Raw genomic sequence first — 22,561 nt, 5'->3', positions numbered from 1 at the left:
ATGCAGCTTTTATTACAGCAAAAAGTTTTCCTAAAGGAATGAACTCAGACAGCCTGAATGCCGATGCACACCACACTTTTCAGAGCTTTTGCTTGTTAAATAAACTTACATTTGTCAATTGCAATTACACTTAATTCCAACAAAATACATTCAAAGTTGTGATTGCAATTTTTAAAAAGCTGTCAAAAACCTCAAGCTGTTACATATTTTAGTAATAAGAATATATTTTATAAGACACAGTAGAGGAGACCATGAAGGTATTTGAAATCACTGAAAAAGTCTGTTTTTGTGATCCTGTTCATCTTCCTTAATTTATCATGAACCTGAAGCGGGTTGGACCTTCCAATGAGAACAAATTGCTCTGTCCGCGCTTGTTAAACTCGAGGCATGCTGCTTTCTTTTCCGGCGTTGCACATGTGTGTGCCATTCTCTTGTGGCAGCGACTTGAGCATGTTTCTTCAAGCCCCCCACCCGTCTAAAAGAAATCCACAGAGGAAACAGGTTGAGAGGTCACGCCTGATCCATCTCCTTCCAACATAAACAAAGCGTTGACTTGTCAGCTCGTCCTGCACGGCTCCTGTTGGTGAGACCCAGAGAATCCAGCTCCTTCTTCATTAGCTCCAATTAGGCTGTTTATGAATGAAGTCTCTGTGTAATGATCTAATTAGATGTCCTACAGTGATTAGTTCACAATAAATCATGTTAACATGTCTGAATGGCCATTAAAGGTCGCATAGCTACTGAGATGTTACAATTTCACAGAGTATACAAAGCTGGGTGGGAAGTCTTCAGCTTTCACGGACTGCTACTGTCACGTCACGGCTGATTTACAACACAGTTTAACTTAAACAGACCTAAGTGAGAGGTCCTGCCATGACAGAAGATCTTTGCTTGTTTGTGCCTGAAGGCATGAAGGGATGAGCCAGAAGAAAAATGCATTATTAGGAATTATTAAATCAACGTTACGTGTGCAAAATGTACTGATATAGAATGCATTTTCTTTAATTCAACCTCATTCAAAATGTTTTATTTTATTAAAATCTCAAGCTGTTGATCTTTTTTAGAAATAAGATAAATGATTAAATGATGCAGGCCAATAAAAATAGAAAGAATCGGAGCAAATCTCACTTTTTCACAAAGAAAAGGATTTAAAACAAAGTGTTACAGTATGTCTGTGTGTAAGTTAAAACACTTAAAGTTTTTATTCTCCATTTCTGAGATGCTTAGTAAGAAAACAATAAAATAAACGCAACAGAGTAAATATAACTCACCAATCACTTTAACTCACCAGGCAGCAGAAAATGACTGATCAATATCCTGCATGGGGCAACAAGCTATTAACCCTGTTTAGCAGCTAGCGCCACCAAGAGGTGGACAAGTATAACTTCACATGTCAGGGGAGGAATGGTGACATTTTCACTGTAAAACAAAACTGTTTTTTCATGTTTTTGTTTTAGATTTACCTTTTGCATCAAGCTTAAGCGTTTTGTTAGATTATAAATGTCTCCCATTGGACGAAAAGAAGTTGTTTGATATTATAATATTGCTGGTTGAGTCCTGCACTAAAAACCACCTGCCTGATGCTTTCCGGGTGGAAAGTATAAATATAATTCACTGAGAAGAATCCAGATTTCATGTAGTTCTCCTTGTACCTAGAAATAAAAAGTTAAGACTTTCTGTATCTCCAAGGCTTCCCAGATACGCACGCTGTGCCAAATGTCCTGATTAGACATATGCAACAGCTTATATTTGTCATAACTGTTTCAAAAGTAGTTCATTGTGGAGTTTAGTTTTCCCTCAGGTACAGAAAAGGAAAAACCCACAAGTTCTGTTTAAATAATCTCTATTTATCTCTTCAAGTATAATCAAATTTAGCATCATTAGCCAAACAGTCCCTAAAGGGAAACTCTTCGATCTCAGTTAACACAATAACTGAAAACTATTCAGTATTCATCAGCACAACGCTCCTCAATTACTCTGCTGGTCCCACTGCTACTCCTCCATCCTGAACATCAAGGGAAGACAAAATGGATTTCATCCTGTGAGCTGTAAGCTCCAGGGACCACCCAGACCCCCATCCGGCCGTTCTTCCCACCTCTCAGCCTCGGAGGTGAGGAGCTTGCTGTGGGATCGATACTCTGGATGCCTTTGACATCTTCTCTGATGTGCTGCTGGTTGCTGATGTTCTCTTTCCTTTCAGTTTTTCTAATGTCCGTCGCATGACATCAGAGAGCGCTGCTGCACCAAAAGATGATGCAGGTTGGATTACCTCCAGCTGGGAGGAAGATTGATGTATTGACGTCCAGAACATAACTCACAAATGAAGCTCTCAGTTTTAGAGTTGGATATCTGACATGTCGGGATTTTTTAAAATATATAACTTATTTTTGTCATCATTCACCAGTCCATAATAGGATTATTAACAGCATAAAATTGTTTGAATGTGAATTCAACAACCTAATTTTACCCCTTTGTTTAGGTAGTTTTATTACTTTATTTTAAATGTAATCAATCTTATTCATTCAACTTTTTTTATTGTGTGTAAAATTTCTGTATGTATGATTTGTTTATTTATCTGATACACGTGTTTGTTTTATTCTGAGTTTAAAAGCGTCTATTGGCGAACCGGCCACTAGGTGGCAGTATAAGCCACAATTTTCCTGCAATCAAAAATAATAAGTCATTTAGAACTTACAGTAAAAATAAATAAATAAATAAATAGAAGTGGGTAGATTCACCTAAATTTGAATTCAAGTGTAGCATTACTTCAATATGCCATTAATCAAGTACAATTAAAATCCAAAAGCTGAACAAGAAGTAAAATGTACTTGGTACAAAGGCTGAGTGACCATAACATCTGCTTACATTTGCAGAACAATATGTATTAAAACAAACAGAAACAAAATGATGTGCAGATTCTGGTGTCTTACAATATAAAATGTAAAAAATGAGTAAATATTCCTAAATAACACGATGAGGTGGAAGAAAAGACATATTTTTTCACAACATAAAGTTTTTGATACCAATACTTAGAGAAGTAATAATAAATATAAGCTTGTGCATTGCAAATGATGTAAAGAGACACAATACTATTTGCTTTACCTCTAAATGGCTGACAGAAAAGGAATAAGAACAAAGTTCGTGTACAAACAAGAAGTGTCACTTTAACACAAAGTGCTTGTTCATTTCTCAGTGTGAAAAAATAAAAATAATTGGTTTGGTTTTTTTTTTAAGAAAAAGTGGACACACTTTTTCAGAATGATGCCTAAATTAAGAAAACCCTTCATCATAAATAAACTGGTGGTGATGTGATCCTTTTAATAATCCACCGTCGATTTCTTTCTGACATTCATAAGTCAAAAGGCAAAGGTCTGCTTTCATAGGATAAATTCTGGAGGGAAGAAGTCTTTGTTTAATTTGATCCTTTCTGACCTGAATCTGTCCATCTCGGGGTCTTCAGGTGGTCATGTGAAAGGTCAAAGGTCAGGGTGTCTGTTGCAGCAGAGATTCAGTTTTCCAGACAACAGCTGAGCAGAGAGGCTGCTGTACCGTCACACCGCTCTCCGAACTACAAACCAAACATTCCTGTCGAGCAAAACAATATTGAACACATCTTTAAATCTTTTTTATTATTATTCAGCCAGCTAACTTTAGCTGATTTGATTCTGTCACTGTTTTATTATTATTATTATTATTGCAAAATTTACAAAAACAGAATTTTGAATGAGCTGCAACTGTCAGATATTTTACAGGTGAAGGTAAAGAAACCAGTACAACAAACTGTTGAAAGTTAACACTTTGTTCTGGAAATCATTACTTTACTGGTGGAGTGATTTCGCACATGCATATTCAGATAACTAAGAATTTGAATTGTAACTTGAATTTGCCTGTCTTTAGTAGAGGGTTTTTTTTCTTACAATTCTTGAGATAAAGCTACAAAGTATGCATGTAATGTTCTTAAAATACTCACTTTAATGACCTTCAACATTTCACTGCAAAGTCTGAGATGGAGCTTTGGTTTCTTCTTCTTCTTTTTTCTCTTTGACAGGACATCCTTTTCTGGAATAATCTTGACTTTTTTGAAGCATGTCTGACTTCAGATTGTTTGAAAATGGTCTTACAGTCGCTCCACGTTAAAATATAGCAACAATTTCACTTTTTTGCACATATAATAAGTAATATGCATATGTATATGAACTGAAAAATGCTTTGAAAAACAAACCCTACCCTAACCCTAAAGTTGTTAAAAATGCACAAATTAGCCTTAATAACTCACATTTACTAAACAAGAGTCTTCTTTTATTACAAAACACAAATCAACGAAACCATAAATAATTTATAACAACCTTTTCTGAGAATCTGTACTCTTTATAAACTGTACAAAGATAATTCATAAAATACATTAATGCATTCCTAGCTTAATAATCAGACTAATTCAAAAGAAACAATAAATATTTGTGCTAATTGAACACAAAAATGTTGCCTAATGCTGACAGTATGGATAATTTAACACAGTATGAAGATGTTTGTTTTTAGAAAACATTCTGGGGGAAAAAATACATTTGATGACTCAAAAAGGTCTAAATTATATCTACTAAGGAAAAGTCTTTGGTTGCTACAGTTTACAAAATTTTATTTCATTTTTTGTTTAACCATGTAAAACAGGAAACAGCTTAGTTTGCACCTTTTGTTGAGGTTTTAGAAGAAAAATATATTTCTCTCACCTGGCGGTAAAAACAGGGATCCATTAACTGTCAGTAAAACATATTTTTAATGTAACAGATGATAAGAGTCACTGAATAAAGACACATGTAAGACTGGAAACTGTTGAAATGAATGGGAGGTATATCATGTAATACTGAATAAATAAAAACAAACTCCTCAGATAACTCTTGCTCCTCTTCTAATGTTTTCTGATCATTCTCCTGCCTTTAATTTGGACTTTGGAGTTGATTTAAAGAGATGTTTTTATGTTTCACTGGTTATTTGAGGACTGCAGCAACACAAACAAAAATAAAACAAAAGGCTGCTGGGGAAATCTAGAGAAAAATGCTGCTGATCTGTTTACTGTGCAGTTTGTTGTTGAGGTTTATCTTCTGATGTAGAAATATAACAGATTCAAAAATTCACAATATTCCCTCTGCATTATGAACTAAAACATGAAAATATTAAGTCATTTTTTTGTTACAAAGGTAGACATTGAAATAATTGGATAGAATTAGAATCTCTTTGATTCTCCAGGTTAACGCCCCACCTAAAAAAAAATCTGAATTGTCTTTAAAGTTAACTTTTCAACGTCTAAAGTGTCAGCTGATCTGTCGGCACAAAATCAATCCTTTGAGAAAATTGCACAAAATAAATCAAATGAGATGTTATTTGATCTGAAAAAGAGTTGCTAAGCAAATTTAAAGCCCAAGAAAAACATTATTTTTTCTTTAAATCGGAACTGAAACTCCTCATTTTTCTTCCAGAGAGAAAAATCTTTATGGACACAAAAAGTCCCGACAAAATGGTTTGACTTCAACTGTTCAATGTTCTCATGAAGTATTAATAGTAATATTTAAGGAAGAAAATAAAAGTGAGGTGTCTTGTAGTCCACTGTGAAAAACATCTTAAAACTGACATTGTAATACTGATAATTGTGGGGAAAAAAAGATTAATTTTATGTTATAAACACTATTTAGAAAAAAGAATTTCCTGCTATTGCTGAACTGAAATTGACCCCAGAACTGTCACTCATGTCTGAATGAACATTATTACTCATTTTATTATTCCTTCTATGTACAGTCTGAGCTACTTCACAATGTTCCCATCCTTATATGTAAAATATGGAGCATCACAGGGAAATGACATATTTAATGTTCTACCTGAGTATTAAGAGGTACACAAGAAATACTGTAAACCTTCAACAACACTTTCATTGTTTAGAGTACTATCAAAAGGAAATAAATAACAAGTAAAAAGCTCCACACTAGGCTAATGTTTGAATTGCAGAGCAAAATAAATGATATTCTTTGTACGGTTGTCTGAACAAAAGATTATATTAGACATATATCCTAAGACAAATTCAGGAGAAGCCTAGAAACATAAACAAATGTTTCAAGTCCTGAAACATCTGAAGTTCTTCTCCTCACCCAGGACTTGGTCCAAAACTGTTTGTCTTTTCACAGGTGAAAGAAAACTCAAAATTTCCTGCATCTTCCCAGTCAGTAGACAAGTCGAGGCACTACGAAGGCATCATGTTAAGGTAGAAACGTCTCTGGAGTCTTATCTGCCAAATCCAGTGTTCATGTTGCACATAGATCCACTTTTTAAAGGTGTGACCTTCACCAGTTGATGCCGATGTTCCATCAAGTTCTACAGGATCCAGAGGAGCCAGAAGGTTTGATGTCTGTGGTCCAGTCAGAACCACGAGGCTCCTGGACGCTGATCGGTGGTTAGGAGAGGATTGCAGGAACCCATCGTCTCCCACACTGGTTGTCCATGCTGGCCGAGCGTTTCCTGGCTGCTCTCCGGATGTCTTTGTATTTGTCGTCACATAGTCTGGAAATGGCCTTTGGAAAGAGGGGAACAATCCAGTAAGGATAAGAGAGTTTTGTTTTTGGAATAGCAGGACATACATTTCACTATAATAATCTTTCTGAGACACTGAGGTCATTTTGTAGAAATGTAATTAAGAATCAATTTTTTTCTGTCCAAATTCTGACAAAAAATTCACAGTGTTTTTTTCCAGTGGCCCGAATCGTCTTCTGTAACCTGTAGCCAATGAGACACCTACAGGTGAGGAAAGGTGTAAAGTTATGCAGTAAAACACACACACACACACACACACACACACGCACACGCACACGCACACACACATACACACTAACCACTGAACAAGATTCATTTGCACATTTTCTCCTTTCTATCCACATTGAATGTTTCTTGCTGAAAGTCCCAGTTTTATTGTGTAAGATGTCATGTCTTTCATTCCTCTAGAAATAATAATTCAAGATTTTTGCCTGTGACATTATAAAAATAAGTCATACTGAATAAATAACTTTAAATAAAACACATTGTCAAAGCATGCTTCTGCAAAAATAACCTCATTTAATAATTTAATCGTGCTCAATCTGTTTCCTAATAATAAATATCAGAATAACAAAAAAGAAAATCATTCTACAACAGACGTCAATGAAAACAACATATTTTCCTTGGTAAATCGTCACATGCCACATTTCCCACCTCTAACTTCTGGGCCTTTTCCCTGCTGAGCGGCTCCAGCGGGAAGCTCAGGTTGTTGGACTCGGACAGCGATCGCAGGTCGAAGTAATACTTGGCGTAGACGCTGGACGGAACGTTGATGTTGAACTGCAGCAGTTCCAGAAACTGGCGCTCCAGTTCATTCCTGGTTAAAAACGAAAAAAAACATACAACATTGATCTTATTCCTGAATTGGTAAATAATTGCTTCATTTTACTTGGTGTGATTTTGAGCTGTGGTGAGTTTTGCACATTTACAGAAAAAACAGATTCTTAAAGTTAGTATAATACTGCACTTCTTGCGTTTTATTATATTTACATCATCCAACTTATCCAGTCTGTGTCAGCAACATCTTCCAGAAACTTAAAGCTTGAAACTTGTCACTATTTAGTGATTGTTCTGCTTTCTTTGCCATTAAAGCCTCACAATGCTCTCGAATTTGGTGCTTTAAAATCCAACCAAAGCATGCAGGCAGAGCTGACTCACATGTCTTCCACAGTTATGTCCTTGAGGATCTGACAGTAGTCGACGTTCCAGACGGCCTGGTCATCCCAGACCTTCGAGGCCAGCAGAATGGCGCCCAGAACAATCCTTTTCCAGTTTCCAGGACAGATGTCAATCTCTGCGTAAGTGAGCAGCCTCTCCAGGTACACCTGCAGAACCAAATCAAAGCAAACAAGAATATTCTTTTACTCATGCAATTTCATAATTTTGCAAGTATTCATTCACTCTGTGCTCAATTCCTCCTTCTAACACTGCGAGCCGTTGCAAAAAGATGAACGCGCGTTTAATGCAAAGTAATTTTGTTTTACATTAAGAAACAAGTTGCGTTTGTTTGCAGTATGACCATAAATCCCACCAGTGTGACGATGGCACATTCAGCTGTGAGCTGAGCAGCGCTGAACAGGGTTCTGACGAAGCGGTAGATCTGCTTCTGCTCCGGGTCGTGCTGGTTGTAGTCCAGTGGAACCTCTGATTTCTGGAAGAAAGGACAGAAATGAGAAAAGGAAGTTATGTCTTCCAACTGTATTTTTCTTTCACTTATATCACATAAAATCTCAATTGAATTCACTAATTTATGGTTACAATGTTAGAAAACGTAAAAAAGTTAAAGTTATATGAACTTTTTTCATATCACAGCATTTTGTATTGCATCATGGAAATAAGCCCACAATCTAACGTTAACATGCAAACGATTAAAATCAAACAACTCACTGAGAGAGGATGCAGCTTTTCATCAAAGATATCCAACAGCATGCCTCCATTTGTGTCTCTGCATTTGGAAAAAAAATATTGATTCTGAAGTTTTGGGCTTCAATTCATGTTTAACTTAAGACATGTCTAGCAAAACAGAAAGTCCAAAAAAATAACACGCTGCAGATTCAGTTCAGTTTCAGAAATTTCAAGTGACAAAAAGAAGAAGCAATCCTTAATCTAAAATTTTACATCTCACTTGGAGCATTGATATAAAATTATCTTACTTTGAAAAGTATACAATCATGTCCCAACAGTGCAAAATAAACAAATCTAAGCATGAACAGTCTGCTAGCCATCAAGTGGACAGATGGTGCCTGTCAGGGTCCTCACCTGTTTTTTATATGGTAGTAAATTGCTAAAGCAACGCTGTGAAAGCAAAAGAAAAGAGAAAAGTCAAAGACTCGCTAGAAAACAGAAATATTTTTGCTATGAATGCAAAGTTTTCATGTTCCAACCATTTGATGGTATATTTGAGGTTGGGCTGGCTAACTGTGTTGTCGTCCAGGAAGATGGTTGAGCAGGAGCTGTATTTTCTCCTCAGACTGCCGTGCTACAAAAACACAGAGAGAGAGAGAGAGAGAGAGAGAGAGAGAGAGAAAGAGAGAGAGAGAGAGACTGGATTACAGCATTTTGTCTGACCCACATGAAGCTGACAGATTCTGGGAATGACAGTGATGTGCAACATCATATTTAACAGCAAGAGTTGCATTAAAAAGGATCAACAACTTAATTTAGCTTCTACTCTGCACTCACATTATTGATGAGGAGGCTCTTTCGTTTCTCTCGCACTGTAAAAATGGACAAAAATGAAAACAGAAAAATGATTTATGATTCTAACTCACTGCGAGCTGCAGTAAGCGACATGCAAAAGCCTAAAGTTTTCAACCTGCACAACATGCTGTTAGAACGGGAAGACAATCCAAAAGAAGAAATCAACACTGTTAAATGCAAATCACAAAAATGTTGCTCAAAGTGTCAGAAGCTGCAAATGAACATCAGCAGCGCAGCGAGAGGCTCTGGCCACTAGAGGGAGATGAAGTCCCAGTACTCACCATTCCTGTAAATCACATCTGAAAAATAGAAAAACCAACAAACTTAAACAACAACTCTTGAAAAGATGTTACAAACAGATTTATAACAAATGTTATTTTATTGATGCAGCAGAAGAAATAACAGCTGTTTCTGTTTTAAATAAAATCAACTGCATCATGTCAATAATTTTTGTGTAAACACAATACCACCAAAATCATATTTTTACTTAAGATCATTTTCCTGTGTAGAGATTACACTGGTGCAATGATACGTCTGCAATATTAAAACAATTTCAGTTTCAAAAATGTCTTGAATTTCTCTGTGAGTAGCCATCTGTTGAAAAGTCCACAAAAAACATTCCTTTAACTCTGAGGTTGTCAGAAATAAATTAAACTTCCGAAACCAGATAAAAATCATGTAATTGTTTAAATAAATTAATTAATATTTTCAGAAAAAAATTTTTTTTAAATGTCAGAATTATGAAAATCAATTAAACATGCATGTAAGATTGCATACTTTTGTACATTCAGGTATTTAATTAGCAGAAAAGTTTCCATAGAATGTTTTTGTTTAAAAGTGCCCTCTAGTGGACAGATTTGGAGATTTTCTGAAAAGTGACCAGCAGGAAGAAATTCTGTCTTCAAGACATGTTTAAAAAAAACAACAGAAAACAGCTTGGAAAACTACATGAGATGAATAATTTTCTATTTACAAATAGCCATTAAATTACCAATACCAGCTGCTTACAACTATTAAAGATCCACAACATGTTGATGAATGTCGTAGATTCTACCAGACAATTTCCACATTGATTTTCCTGAATCTTCCTGCAGCACGAGAAAAATATCACTCAGGAAAACAGGCTGCTTACCGTCATTATGAGATTTGCTCAAGAATATGGTGCTGGCCCGAGGATGGTCTGATGGGTTGCACTCCATGTTCAACTCTATAATAAAATAAAATAAACAGAGATTATCAACCTGAGATAAGTTAAGGACAATCATAAACATCTAAAACTCTATTTGCGTCTCCATTGTGGAGCAGAAAATTTATCCCACTTTTGGCTGAATTAACATCAGTAATGTTGAAATTATCAATACATGAAAGTGAGCAAACTTTGTGATTGTGATTAATATAGAGGAGAAACTGTTTACCAAAACTACAATAATATTCACAGCAATAACTTGAGATGCATTCTCAATAACTGATAATATCCAATATGAATATTGATCTCATGTTTAATCTCATTAAAACAGTGTCTTCTTTTATGACTCATTGGTTACGTTGAGGCCTAATTGCTGCTCTTGTTCTGTAACTGTTGCTATTTCAGAATCCATCCGGAAGCTCCCAGAGTTCACATGTCACCACTGACACACGACACTGATCACCTGAAGTGAACTTTAACGATGAACAGAACTGAAACCCGTCACCAGGAGAGCCGGCCGGCCTCGCTGCCTTCCTGCTCCTGAATAATGAACGGACAACAAGTCCTCCCTGCTCTGCAGAGACCAGCTCCGGTTCCATGCTGCAGTGCTTCCAACGTTCGTTCAAAACCGTCTTTGCAATCAAAATGTTTCTAAGCTGTGAATTGATAATGTTCTCGATGAGTGCTGCTGGAGTAATCTGCAGCACTTTCTCAAATGCTGCTATCAGTCACCATGTCCTTCTGCAAAAACAGATTAATCCCATTTATTTCCCAGGTCTTTTCTTTCTTTGGGGTTTAAAAGATTTTCTTATCTCAGTCAAGGAACAAAGGAGGAAAATCCTTTGTTTTCTTTAAGGTGCTTCAGAGAACAAAGACCTGAAAGCCAAGAGAAAAAAAAATCTAATTTACCAAAATGGGATGAAAGGTGCAGCCTTGACTCTTCAGCTCCATGTTTTCAGCTCATGTCTTTTCCATCTATTAAAAACCTGATTATTGGCTGAATGTCATTTTGAGACTTCTACCTTTACACAGAATTTGTGCTTTCGAGTGAAATGTTAATAGGTTTCTGCACTATTAATATGTAACTGTCAGTTTTTATTTGCAGTTTTATGACTGTATTTTCATTTTCCAGTGACTATATCCGCCATAATACAACCTCAATGCACTAATGCATTCATATGATTTCATTCATGGTGGTATTAATGATTTTTTCTTTATAAATTATGTATTTATATCTTATAAATTCTTTTAAAAACAAAAAAAGCATGCCAAACCTTTATTTGTTTTCGTTTAGATTGACCACAAAAGCTTCATTATAAGAAATATTTCAAAAACACTTTTTTGTTGTTCTATTATTTTAAAATATCAGAATTTTTCAGAAATATTTAGACAAGCCTACAGGTGATCAATAACAATACCTAGATTACAGTTTGAATAGTGATTTTTGTATTTTATTTTATGAAGTTATGCACATAATGTCTGAGATCTGCAGAGTTCTCTGCTGTGAATCTAAATAATCTCTGCATTACTGTTGGAATCCGCGGCGGCATGAACAATGCTTCGCTCCCATGCAGTCAGCCAACGTGTTTCCTGTTCAGTCATGCATGCTGATATTTAATGGTTTCATTTCGGAGGAGAAACTGGACCAATTTGAGTGATGCTAATGCTAAATGTGCAGTAACCAGCACAGCTGGGACCATTTATTCAGTAGCAATAATTCAGGAGAGGACAGCTGCCTGTGAAGGCACTGATAACATGCAACCTGCACACGAACATGTTTCCATTGATGGAGTCTAACAACACTAAGCAAACATTATCGACCTTTTTAAAAAGGTACATTTGGGAAAATTGTTTCTACAAGAACTGATACAAACATCCACTATAATTTACACTTTAAGGAAAATCTAACAGTTTTAAAATAATTTTCCCTCATCATATATATATTAAAACCAAATTAAATGTTAAAGTTGTATCTTGGTAAACAAAATCCGAATGCCTCTGGCTGAAATATTTAACAAAAAATAAAGAAATGCTAAGAATGCATGTCAACATGAAAGACAATACAAAGAATTGATTACAACTGATAAAGTTTATATATAAGTAAAAAAAATATCTAATTTCACATGTTCAATTAATTTCCAAGTATTTTTTGTCTGTCATATAATCATAAAAATAAAATCTGATACTATGAGTTCATAATATGTCAGTGTAAAAAGAAAAAGTCAAGTAAGAATGCTAATATATAAAAAATATATTTATAAACAGAGGATTTCTGACAATGAAATAAATTGCAGGCATAAAACTTGAGATGTTTTCAGAAGTTTTTGTTTGTCATGTAGGTTTTGCAGCTTTGGACACGTTTTACTCAAATGTGAGGCGACAAACGTCTCTGGATTGTAAAGGTTGCTGCCCTGGTCCAATATCTGGGGCGTCGACAATCTCCAGCTAATACCTGAGCAACATCCCCGACTCAGAGGCCGACTGGAGGATCTGTGCAGAGCAAAGCGCTTCCACCCTTCATACTGTACCTAAATAAGACAGCATCAGCTGATGGCTCAGAAAAACACAGTCAGCTTTGTGGAAAATAAGGCCGATCATATGACCACTTTGTCTCTTGTTCTCGCTGTCCCCATCCATCTTCCTCCTCCAGAGTTGGCGTCCATCTCTATCTAGAATGCTGTGTTTGTAATGCTAGTTTATCAGATTTTACTTTAAATCTTCCAGCCTGTTCGGCTCGGTCGGGTTCAGTGAGGCTTCAAGGCTTCAGCAAGCATTAGTTACTGTCAGAGACGATAAGCAACAAGACATGGCAGTTTGGGAAATATTCATGTTGAGTTTTATTGTTGTAAACTACACAGCAATTTTTTCCCCCTTGGTTTATTCAATTAAAGTTGTGATTAATTTTGTTTTCTGGAATCAAGATTGAAAAGCCTTCAGATGCAGAGTCACATGAGGACAAATTATCACTTATTTTAAACAGTTCTCATTTTCACATGACTTAATAATCTACAAGATAAATCTGCATTAAAGAAGCTACAGTCTGGTTACCAATATCAAAATATAGCAAGTAATAAGTTGCTGCACAGCCGAAAACACTCTAAAGGAAAGACACACATTACTCTGGTAAAAGTAAAGGTTTAAAAGCAAGTCTTAGCAAACTGTGACCTGTTACACAATAAACTAGGGACAATCCTGATTAATTAATCAGCGCATATTAAGCAGGTGTTGCTCAAAAAGAGCAACACCTGCTCTTTTTGCAGGTGTTAGAAATATAGATAATATTATACTCCATAAGTACAAGAGTTAGATGAGTAGAATAAAAAACTGGAGAACATAAACTGCAGTAGGAACTGGAGCAAATGCTTAACAGGAGAGTAGTAGGAAAAAGTGTTGGAGTAATTATAAGATCTGAATTCAGTCATTTAAAGGGTGGCCCAATACTTTTGTATGTATCCTTGTTTCTTTCACAAATAAAACTGTGCTTTAAAAGAGTAATGTCAGTGATAAATCTGTACTGTAAAAGGCGACTCATTCTCTACAGCGAATATCGTCGTTCTTCATTTTCTGTTTCTCCAAAGCAGCCGCAGCAGTTCAGCCTTAGAGGAGCTTTAAAATCTGAGCTCAGGGACACACTGCTGCAGCAATCACATGTCCGTAAAAATCACAGCATGCTACCGGGTCAGCACACAACGACCAGGCCTCTGGAACATAATAACTCTGTTGTTCAGTTGACATGGGTGTTTTTTATTGAAACATTATTTTAAAGGTAAACGCAACAAAACGACATAATGCCCACAAAAAGCAAAAAATCAAAATGCTGCGTTTGGCTTTATCAACATATCAGGTAATGTGTTTCCGTTATTAAAATGTAAAAATCTCTGGGTTTTTAAAATATTAAATATTGTGCAAATGTATCCCTGAAGGATTCCCATGACTCCCTGAACTCCATAATCCTCATGTGGCTGATTATCCGCCTAACGAACGACAGCTTGTCCAAACAGGACAGGATCGCTCCCAACTGTATATTCCCCTCAATCAGGGTGAACTATAGTGAAAAATCATGTGGTAGTAACAAAATGAACAAAAAGTTTGTTTATTTTCCAAACCAGGCCCAGTTTTCCTTCAGGTTATGAATTAAATGTTTAGAAGTAAAAAAATGACAGTTTCTTTTAACTGATCCTTAATAGTAAAGGACTATGTGCAACCACAGTTCATTTTTGTTCTGTTCTGTGATGTTACCTAAAGTAAAAGTCAAAATACCCTTTTGCTGCTTTTACAGGATATTTATAAGCAAAGTGTAAAAGTTTATGAATAGATAAAAATCTGAACATGAAGGGTTTGTTTGAAAGGGTTAAAAAAAACACTTTTTCTCTCAACAATGTGGTTGCACAACTTGGGTTTGAAAGATGGATCGAAATGAAGCACAAAATTTCTAGAACCAAGTCCGTTTGATAAATGAGAAGCTCCTCCAACTAACCATTCAGCACGGTAGTGGAAGCATTATGATTTGGAGAATCAGCACTTTGCTGGGACTGATAAAAATACAAATAGGTTGTTTTCTTGTCTGTTTTGCTCGAGGCTATTTAAGACGCTGACTTCACCCCATCCAGACTGCAACAAGGGAAAGAGACGGCGAGGTTGAAAAAAAAATTAGAGGAAATTTTAAATCTTAAAGCGGCAGCAGAGCTGGCTGAGGAGGAGAAGCAGCTCCTTCCCAAAGAAATGCATCATCGACTGTTTATACTTCTAAACTTAAGCAGAACTGATTTGTCCAATACCAACTAAAAGCACACACTTCCTTCATTGATTTGCAGATGCTGTAGTTTTAAAGTCCATTTAAGTGGCAATAAAAATAACTGTGAAAAGCCAGTTCACTGCTGTGAAGTAATGATGCTATCCTGTCATATTCAGTATTGTCGAGGTGAACTGCTCAATATGTCATACTGTTGATTTTAGGCCATATTGTTATGCCCTAGTATCAGTCCTGCACTCAAAAGTTATTCAAAATGTTTTAAATGGTTGCAGAACAACCTTATAAATTATTCACCAGAGCCAATTGTGTGGTATTATAAAGCAGTGACACCAAAATGCTACCGACTTCTTATTAATGCTGAAAAAGGAGCATGCGACGCCTTGAAAGCCGACTTGTAAGGCTTTTAAATTGAGGCGTGAATTTTTGGCGCTGGTTTCTCCCCGGAGGCCTCGTCTATCTGCTCCAACTGGATCCCAGCTGCCTCCCAGAGACTCCCTTTTTAAGAGGAGCTGCACATTTTAATAAAGCTGTAATCTCTGTCACATACTGTCAGTGAATTCATAACAGAGTGAGCACATTAGATACGCTCCGGTTTCAGTCACCGCTTCACTGAGACAGACTGCGTCTCAGCAGGGCTCATCTTTATCCCTCCCCTGAGGAGTCGGCCGACCCTTTCAATCATGTTACTGTGCAAATATTCATCAAATACATGTTTAATACACCAACAAATACCTCCAACTTACAATGCAATGGTGGAAGATTTCCAAGCAGAAAGAAAATCTTAACCTGGTGATAACAAAGCACTCAGGTTAACAGCTGCTACAAACAGCATGCAGGAAGTATGAGGTCTGATCAATACATGCTGATATTGTTCAAATAGCCTGATGTTTATGAACTCCATTATAAGGGGCTGATTGTTCTCATTGACGTTAGCAGTTCTGTTTCTGTTCTAGTGCAAAATAAAAACGCCTTTGAAAAGTTTAAACCTTAAACTAACATTTTTGACATCAATGTATGTTTGTAGGTATGACAAAAACTGTAAATGCAGTAGGCTACTTGTAAATGGGAAAATCAAATGCATTAATGCATTTTTCACATCTTTATTAATTTGATCAAATTGTGTATTTAAAATGAATTATCCACTATATTTTGAGATGCTGAATCTGTCTCTGGGTGCATAGACACTGGTAGATACTGCTGATCAGAATGGCTGTAATGTGATCCGAAGTAAACAACACAGAGCACAACGACTGCCACCGGAGAAAGAGACGTGTGCTCAGTGTAAAGCGGAAGATGTGGGTCGTTCTGTCAGTCCTTTACGGGATAAGAACACCTAAATGCTGGCATTGTACAGAAAATGTTCCAGATATTTTATGTTTCTCTGACAAATCTACTTTGGATCTTCCTGACCAACCACGTCTTCTCAGATGGGAATCTGCTCAGGTCACACCCTGGACAGTGTTCATGCACTCATAGCACTATTTAAAGTATTCAACTGTCCAAACAGTCATTTTCAAGGAGAACAAAAGCAAAACAAAAACAACTTGAATGAACACTTGTACATATTGCATCGTATTTTGTGACAATGCATTTAATACATTCAAACTGTACCAAATATGTATTTGTCGAGCTGGATTAACTTTCACTATCTGACAATAGTGTAATAGCAGTTTTAGGTTCCAGTGACCAGGATGCTAAAGCTCAGTGAGGCTAATGGAGACGTTTTCCAAACGTCCTGCAGCCCCGATCAGAGGCATTTAATGCTGAAGATAAAGAAAAATACTGTTTGGATAATATGAATAAGAGTCGATTGCAAGAACCAAAACATTGCATTTTCTTTTGAAAATAAGGAGTAGATTTCTGTTAGAAGCAGGAGGCCTCATACAGTTTCCATGTATATGAAATCACTGACTGCAAATAAGGCAATCCATTCAGCAGAGCATTTCCAATCCTGAATGGTTCAATTGTAAGGCATATTAGCATGTATCAGTGGAGGCTTAGGGTTGGAGGTGAGGGGGGTTGAACAGTTGCTGCTTCTATCAGGCACAAACTGAAAACAAAGGCCAACACAAAGAGTGTCCTGATCTAATCAGCATGTTTCTGCAACATCTCTATGTTCCGTGTGACAAACCTGCACTCATGGCGGCCATGTCGGTCTTTACTACAGGATGAGGAAGATATTTTTCTCCCTCTGGGGTTATTGAACAGATTTATTCATTTATTATTTCACATTTTGAAAACAGTGTGTTTTGCCTTTAAAAAAACAACTAATACTGATAGACATATAATGAATGCGTTGCTTTAATCTAATTGTTTGGAAACTGTTTTCATTTTATTTCCTGTATCCTATAATAATTATTCCACAATAAGCAATTAAACACAATTAATAGTGGCTCTAAAGAATCTGAGATACTAACAGAATTATTCTGCATAAATCATGGTATGGTTAGAAATGTACCGTCGATGTTTTCCCTGTCGCTGATGTGCTGTAGGTTGCACGCCGTCTCCTCCCTGCTCAGATCCGACTCCTGGAGGTACGGCTCCAGCCTGGAGTGCGCGTTTCTCCGCAGCTTGGGGCTGCCAGACACGCAGCAGGAGGTCGTGCTCCCCATTTCTCCTCCTGGTGTATGAAAACAAATAATCCTTTCCGCGCTGAAACAGGAGCTGAAGCGGCCCCGAGGAGCCCGTCATCCACACAGATCAACTGTGCGCTCGGGGCGCATCCTCAGCAGACCCGCTCAACCTTCAGCGTCCACGGAGAGGCTGTCACACGGTGCGGATGTGTCACTTCCACCCTCACAGTGATGGAGGCCAAATAACAAATCCACAGTCATTTGGATCACACGCATCGTGAGGCAGGACTCATCTTGTGACGCTGCAGGCGCACAGTGATGCGTGAATCCTGGACTCCTGCGACACAATTCAGTCTGCGCCGCGCAGTCAGGAAAAGCTGGCGGTTGTCACTGCGCTATTTAACAGCTTTTTACGGTTATGAACTGCTTTCAAAATAAAAGCATGTTTCCGTGCATATATGAGATGCGACGCTCCTGATTGCAGCAAAATACTAAATGTGACCTGCACTGCAAAGCTCGTTTTAAGCTCCTCATAGATTAGGACTAAAATAAATTGTAAATAAGGTGATTAACTTTTGTAAATGTCACTTTTCTAGTCAGATTTTTCACAGAGATTTTCAAGTTGACTTGCTTTCAGCCTCATTGTCAGAAGAGTTTCTCATGAAACTGAAAGATGTGGCTTGTTGGTAACAGTGGATCTTAAGGTCTTTATCCTCAATGCATGACTGACTCTGGCAAGTATAAAATTCTAGACTAGAGTTTAGCTTTGAGTGATTAAACCAGCAACCTTCTCCCCTGTAGAGTTAATCACCTCAAGATTTTTCCCCCAATTGAGCTGGTTCAGGCGGTAACCTCCTTCCTCACATTACAAGCCGTGGTTCTGCAGGCGTCACTCGACTTCATTGGTACTGAAGCTCACATCAAGATAGTATTACTGAGCAATACTTTAGGGATTATGTATCATGTTTATTTAGCTTATCATTTTTGTTTCAACATGGAATCCTTTGACTGGATAGATGCCATTGGTTTCAGACCAAATTGAAAGAGAAATACTGAGTCAGTACAACACTGGTAGGTAAGTCAACCAGTGTTGGGTTAGGCTTAGCCCTCTAAATGCCTCTAAATCTACTTTCCATCCCTGGTCTGATATTTCTGTCAACTGCTACAGCAACAACGCCTCCCGGTAACTATGTCCAGCCTGACTCCTCACAAGAAGCTGAAATAATCGGTCAATCTGTGTAGGTAACAAGACTGTCACTCAGTGTCTTTTAAGAATTGGGTTCTGGTTCTGACAGTAGAACATCCACCTCAAAATTTTTATTTTGTCAAAATTAGGATAAAACTTTGCAGTATTTGCAGAATCTTGGTCTAAAATATCCCTCCCAGTGTGTTTTGGCTGAAGACTCAGTGAGTTGCTGAACGTAGCTCTGAATAAGGACATGACTTTACTTGGCCTCTTTTCTACAGAACCATTTACTGGAGACAAGGACAAAGCCTTTGGACCAGAAGTGTTTTGCTTGTTCAATGGGACAGCAGCCTGTGAAAAAGCTGTTTGCCTGTCATTACAGACATTGTCATCTGAGTTTGACCTTCATTTCTCTTTCCATTCTCTATTTGTTTTGGCCTGTATTCCAAGAAGCTTAAACTCCAGGACAGAGGGTCAACTTTCATGCAGTTTAGCGAGGAAATTAGTCACATTGTTTGCTCTTTGTGGAGTCAAATGTCACATGTACTCATGCATTTCTTTAAATGTTTGGCTCTGGCATCAAATTTAAGAATTGCTTTTAATTTATAACACTGGAGGTGGCCAGAAAAGATGAGAATGCAGGGAAATAGTAGGTTCTATACTGAAATAATTTCAGTTTGAGAATATTTATTGGGATTACGGTGCAGATTTTTAGAGGACTTTCGATCTTTTGTTTTGCTGGACTGATTCAGGGAGAAGTCAACATGTAAACTTCAAACAGCTTTGAATACAGACATACTTTTTTCTTTGAGCTTTATGCAGGTTTACAACTCTCGGCTGGCTGACAAGTTTCAAGCTACTTGCCATCTTAAGGGGTCTGAATCACATGGACAATGATTTCAAGTGTTTATTTCAGTAAAATGAAAATATGGACAAAAGGTTGAAATTGAGACAGTAACATTTTAACTAAATGTTTCAGAGCTAAAGCTGTGAAACAACCTCAACTATTTTCTTTTACCTTCAGAATGACAAAATACACTTGAGATTTCATCTTTACAGCCCACAAACAGTTCAACATTGAGCAATATAACTTTATTTAGAAGTTTATAACACAAACTATAAGCCCACAATAACTATCTGCTTCAAGTCACGATGCAACAAAATGTGTTCAAAGGGAAACATGAGGAATATATCTCGCATATTTTTTTCACTTCCTGGAATAAATTGCACTTCAGAGTTCACGGTGACTGAAATTAACCAAACAAGTCAAACAAGGGCTTGTTTTTCTTTTTTGTGCAGAACTGACACACATATATATATATATATATATATATATATATATATATATATATATATATATATATATATATATATATATATATATATATATATATATATATATATATATATATATATTTACCTCAAAGTGTAGATAGATCAACTAAAAGTTAGAAACTGAACCTAAGCATTATTTGTTTTGAGTTTAGAGATTTCAGCAGAATCTCCAGTGATGTAAATGTAAATTCCAGCCAGCAGCGGCTCAGTGAATCTGGTCTGGACTCTGTGGATCAGAGTCATGGATTCAGAGACGCTGTAGAAGGACAGAATACCTGCTGTGTGATCCAGGTACACTCCCACTCTGGAGGAAACTGGACCTGAGATGGAGGTCCAGTCATTGTTGTGACCAAATTTATAACCATCTTGGGAACAATTTAATGCCCAAGATTTGTCAGTATATCCAAATCCACATTTTTTCCCACGTCCTGCTCTACTGATATTCTTATATGCGACTGCAATAAAAGCGCCTCTCCCTCTTCTCTCCACCTCCCAGTAACAACGTCCAGTCAGACTCTCTTTACTCAGAACCTGATAACATCCAGTGAATCTGTCTGGGTGACTAAAATAAGACTGGATTTTACTCGTTCTGGTCACCTTCCTGTTCCCCTCTCATAGTAACAGCTCTGCATTTGCTGTGTTTGGATCCAGAGTGATTTCACATGAATACCTCAAGAAATCAGCTCTGCTCTTCCACCTCAGTGACCATCAGTGAGATGTTTGTCCATGAGTCTCTCAGGACGTCCTGTAGTTTGTCTCTGAGCTCTGACACAGCTGCTGCCACGTCCTCAAAGTGTCTCAGAGGACGGATGTTGATGCTGGATGAGTGTGTGGATTCACTGAGTGCTGGCAGTGAGGGGTAGTTGAGGAGAAACTGGTTGTGATCCTCTGTGTGTGAGAGCTGCTCCAGCTCAGCGTCTTTCCTCTTCAGCTCAGTGATCTCCTGCTGCAGCTTCTCCTCAACATCTTTGACTCGACTCACTTCAGTTTCCTGCTGGGATCTGATCTGCTGCTTCACATCAGAGCTTCTTTCCTGGAGGAGACGGATCAGCTGGGTGAAGATCTCCTCACTGTCCTCCACTGTTTTTATCAGCAGAGTGATTGATGGCCTTCACCTCCTGTTGAAGCAGCTTCACATCTTTCTCTCTGTCCTGGATTCTCTGCTGGATGTTTCCTCGTCTCTCCTCCAGCTCTCTCTGCCTCTCAGCTCTTCCTGCTGCAGCTGACACTGTGTCATGGCCTTTATGTTCATCCACAGAGCAGAGATAACAGATACACTTCTGATCAGTGCGGCAGAACATCTTCATCACCTCATCATGCTTAGAGCAGATGTTCTCCTGCAGGTTCTTGTTCGGCTCCACCAGCTTGTGTTTCATCAAAGGAGCCACATCATAATGAGGCTGAAGGTGTTTCTCACAATAAGAGGCCAGACAGAATAAACAGGACTTGATGGCTTTAAGTTTTCTTCCAGTGCAGAAATCACAGGCCACATCTTCAGGTCCAGCATAGCAGTGATCAGCAGGAGCAGCTTGGAGCCCAGTCTTCTTCAGCTCTTCTATTAAGTCAGCTAACATGATGTTTTTCTCCAACACAGGCCTTGGAACAAAGGTTTTCCTGCACTGAGGGCAGCTGTAGATTTCTTTCTGATCCTCTTTATCCCAGAAGCTTTCAATACAGTTCATACAGTAGCTGTGTCCACAGGTAGTAGTCACCGGATCCTTCTGTAGATCCAAACAGATCGAACAGGAAAATTTTAGCCGGTAAGGCTGATTTTCTTGTTGCGCCATTTCTCTCCTCAGTGTGACTGTCAAACACTTTCAGTTTCTCTGAAACAGAAACTCACTGCGCTCTGAAGAGGCTGTAGCAAAGAGATATGGAGGAGGGGCAAAGAGTGTTTGGATTTACAGACAAGGTGAGTTAATGAGTAATTTTTGCTTCAGTGGAAGAAATGAGACGAAAAAAGATCAGTTGTCTTGTTGTTTTCTGGATTTTCTTGAATCATCTAAAATCAAACACAAATTCTTCCAGGACTCTTTGGCCATCAGAACTGTAATCTTTACATGAAAAAACACTTGTAAATCATATTTAATGTCTGTTACCAGTTAGTCAGTTGCATCATGTGTTTGTTATTGAATACCTTAAATGCCTGGACTAGTGACAGTAGTGTTTCATTGCATTTTAAAAATACATCAACAGTTTTGTCCAAAAGTTCAAAGAAGAGATAGTTGTCATTAACAAGAAAAAGGGAACAAAAC

At 37.5% G+C, this 22,561-nt stretch overlaps 1 protein-coding gene and 1 pseudogene across 1 annotated transcript; both read right to left on the bottom strand.

The window, feature by feature from the left end:
• Positions 1–4,262: 4,262 nt before the first annotated feature.
• Positions 4,263–18,151, bottom strand: LOC129353125 (cyclin-Y-like). Its single transcript, XM_055022345.1, has 11 exons — positions 17,671–18,151; positions 10,406–10,480; positions 9,555–9,572; positions 9,256–9,290; positions 8,958–9,052; positions 8,833–8,868; positions 8,461–8,518; positions 8,105–8,224; positions 7,732–7,898; positions 7,228–7,390; positions 4,263–6,554 (listed from the first exon to the last, which is right to left on the bottom strand). Exons 1-11 carry the CDS (start codon positions 17,822–17,824, stop codon positions 6,438–6,440), a joined length of 1,038 nt encoding a protein of 345 aa, XP_054878320.1. The 5' UTR covers positions 17,825–18,151; the 3' UTR covers positions 4,263–6,437.
• A 2,760-nt stretch (positions 18,152–20,911) lies between these two features.
• LOC129353124 (E3 ubiquitin/ISG15 ligase TRIM25-like) lies at positions 20,912–22,093 on the bottom strand (annotated as a pseudogene).
• Between the last annotated feature and the right edge of the window lie 468 nt (positions 22,094–22,561).

The sequence above is a fragment of the Poeciliopsis prolifica genome, unplaced genomic scaffold (assembly GCF_027474105.1).
Source record: "Poeciliopsis prolifica strain line A6 unplaced genomic scaffold, Auburn_PproV2 SCAFFOLD084, whole genome shotgun sequence".
Taxonomy (NCBI): domain Eukaryota; kingdom Metazoa; phylum Chordata; class Actinopteri; order Cyprinodontiformes; family Poeciliidae; genus Poeciliopsis; species Poeciliopsis prolifica.
The sequence above is the reverse complement of the archived record's forward strand: the minus strand, read 5'-3'. Positions and strand labels throughout refer to the sequence as shown.

Bases quoted from the DNA above. Each gene is read 5' to 3' on its own strand.
- LOC129353125 (XM_055022345.1), bottom strand. From the start codon at position 17,824: ATGGGGAGCACGACCTCCTGCTGCGTGTCTGGCAGCCCCAAGCTGCGG. The intron at 10,481-17,670 runs GTACATTTCTAA...ATTTTATTATAG, and splicing joins CGACAGGGAAAACATCGACG to AGTTGAACATGGAGTGCAAC. The intron at 9,053-9,255 runs GTGAGTGCAGAG...GTGTTTTTGTAG, and splicing joins AGAGCCTCCTCATCAATAAT to CACGGCAGTCTGAGGAGAAA.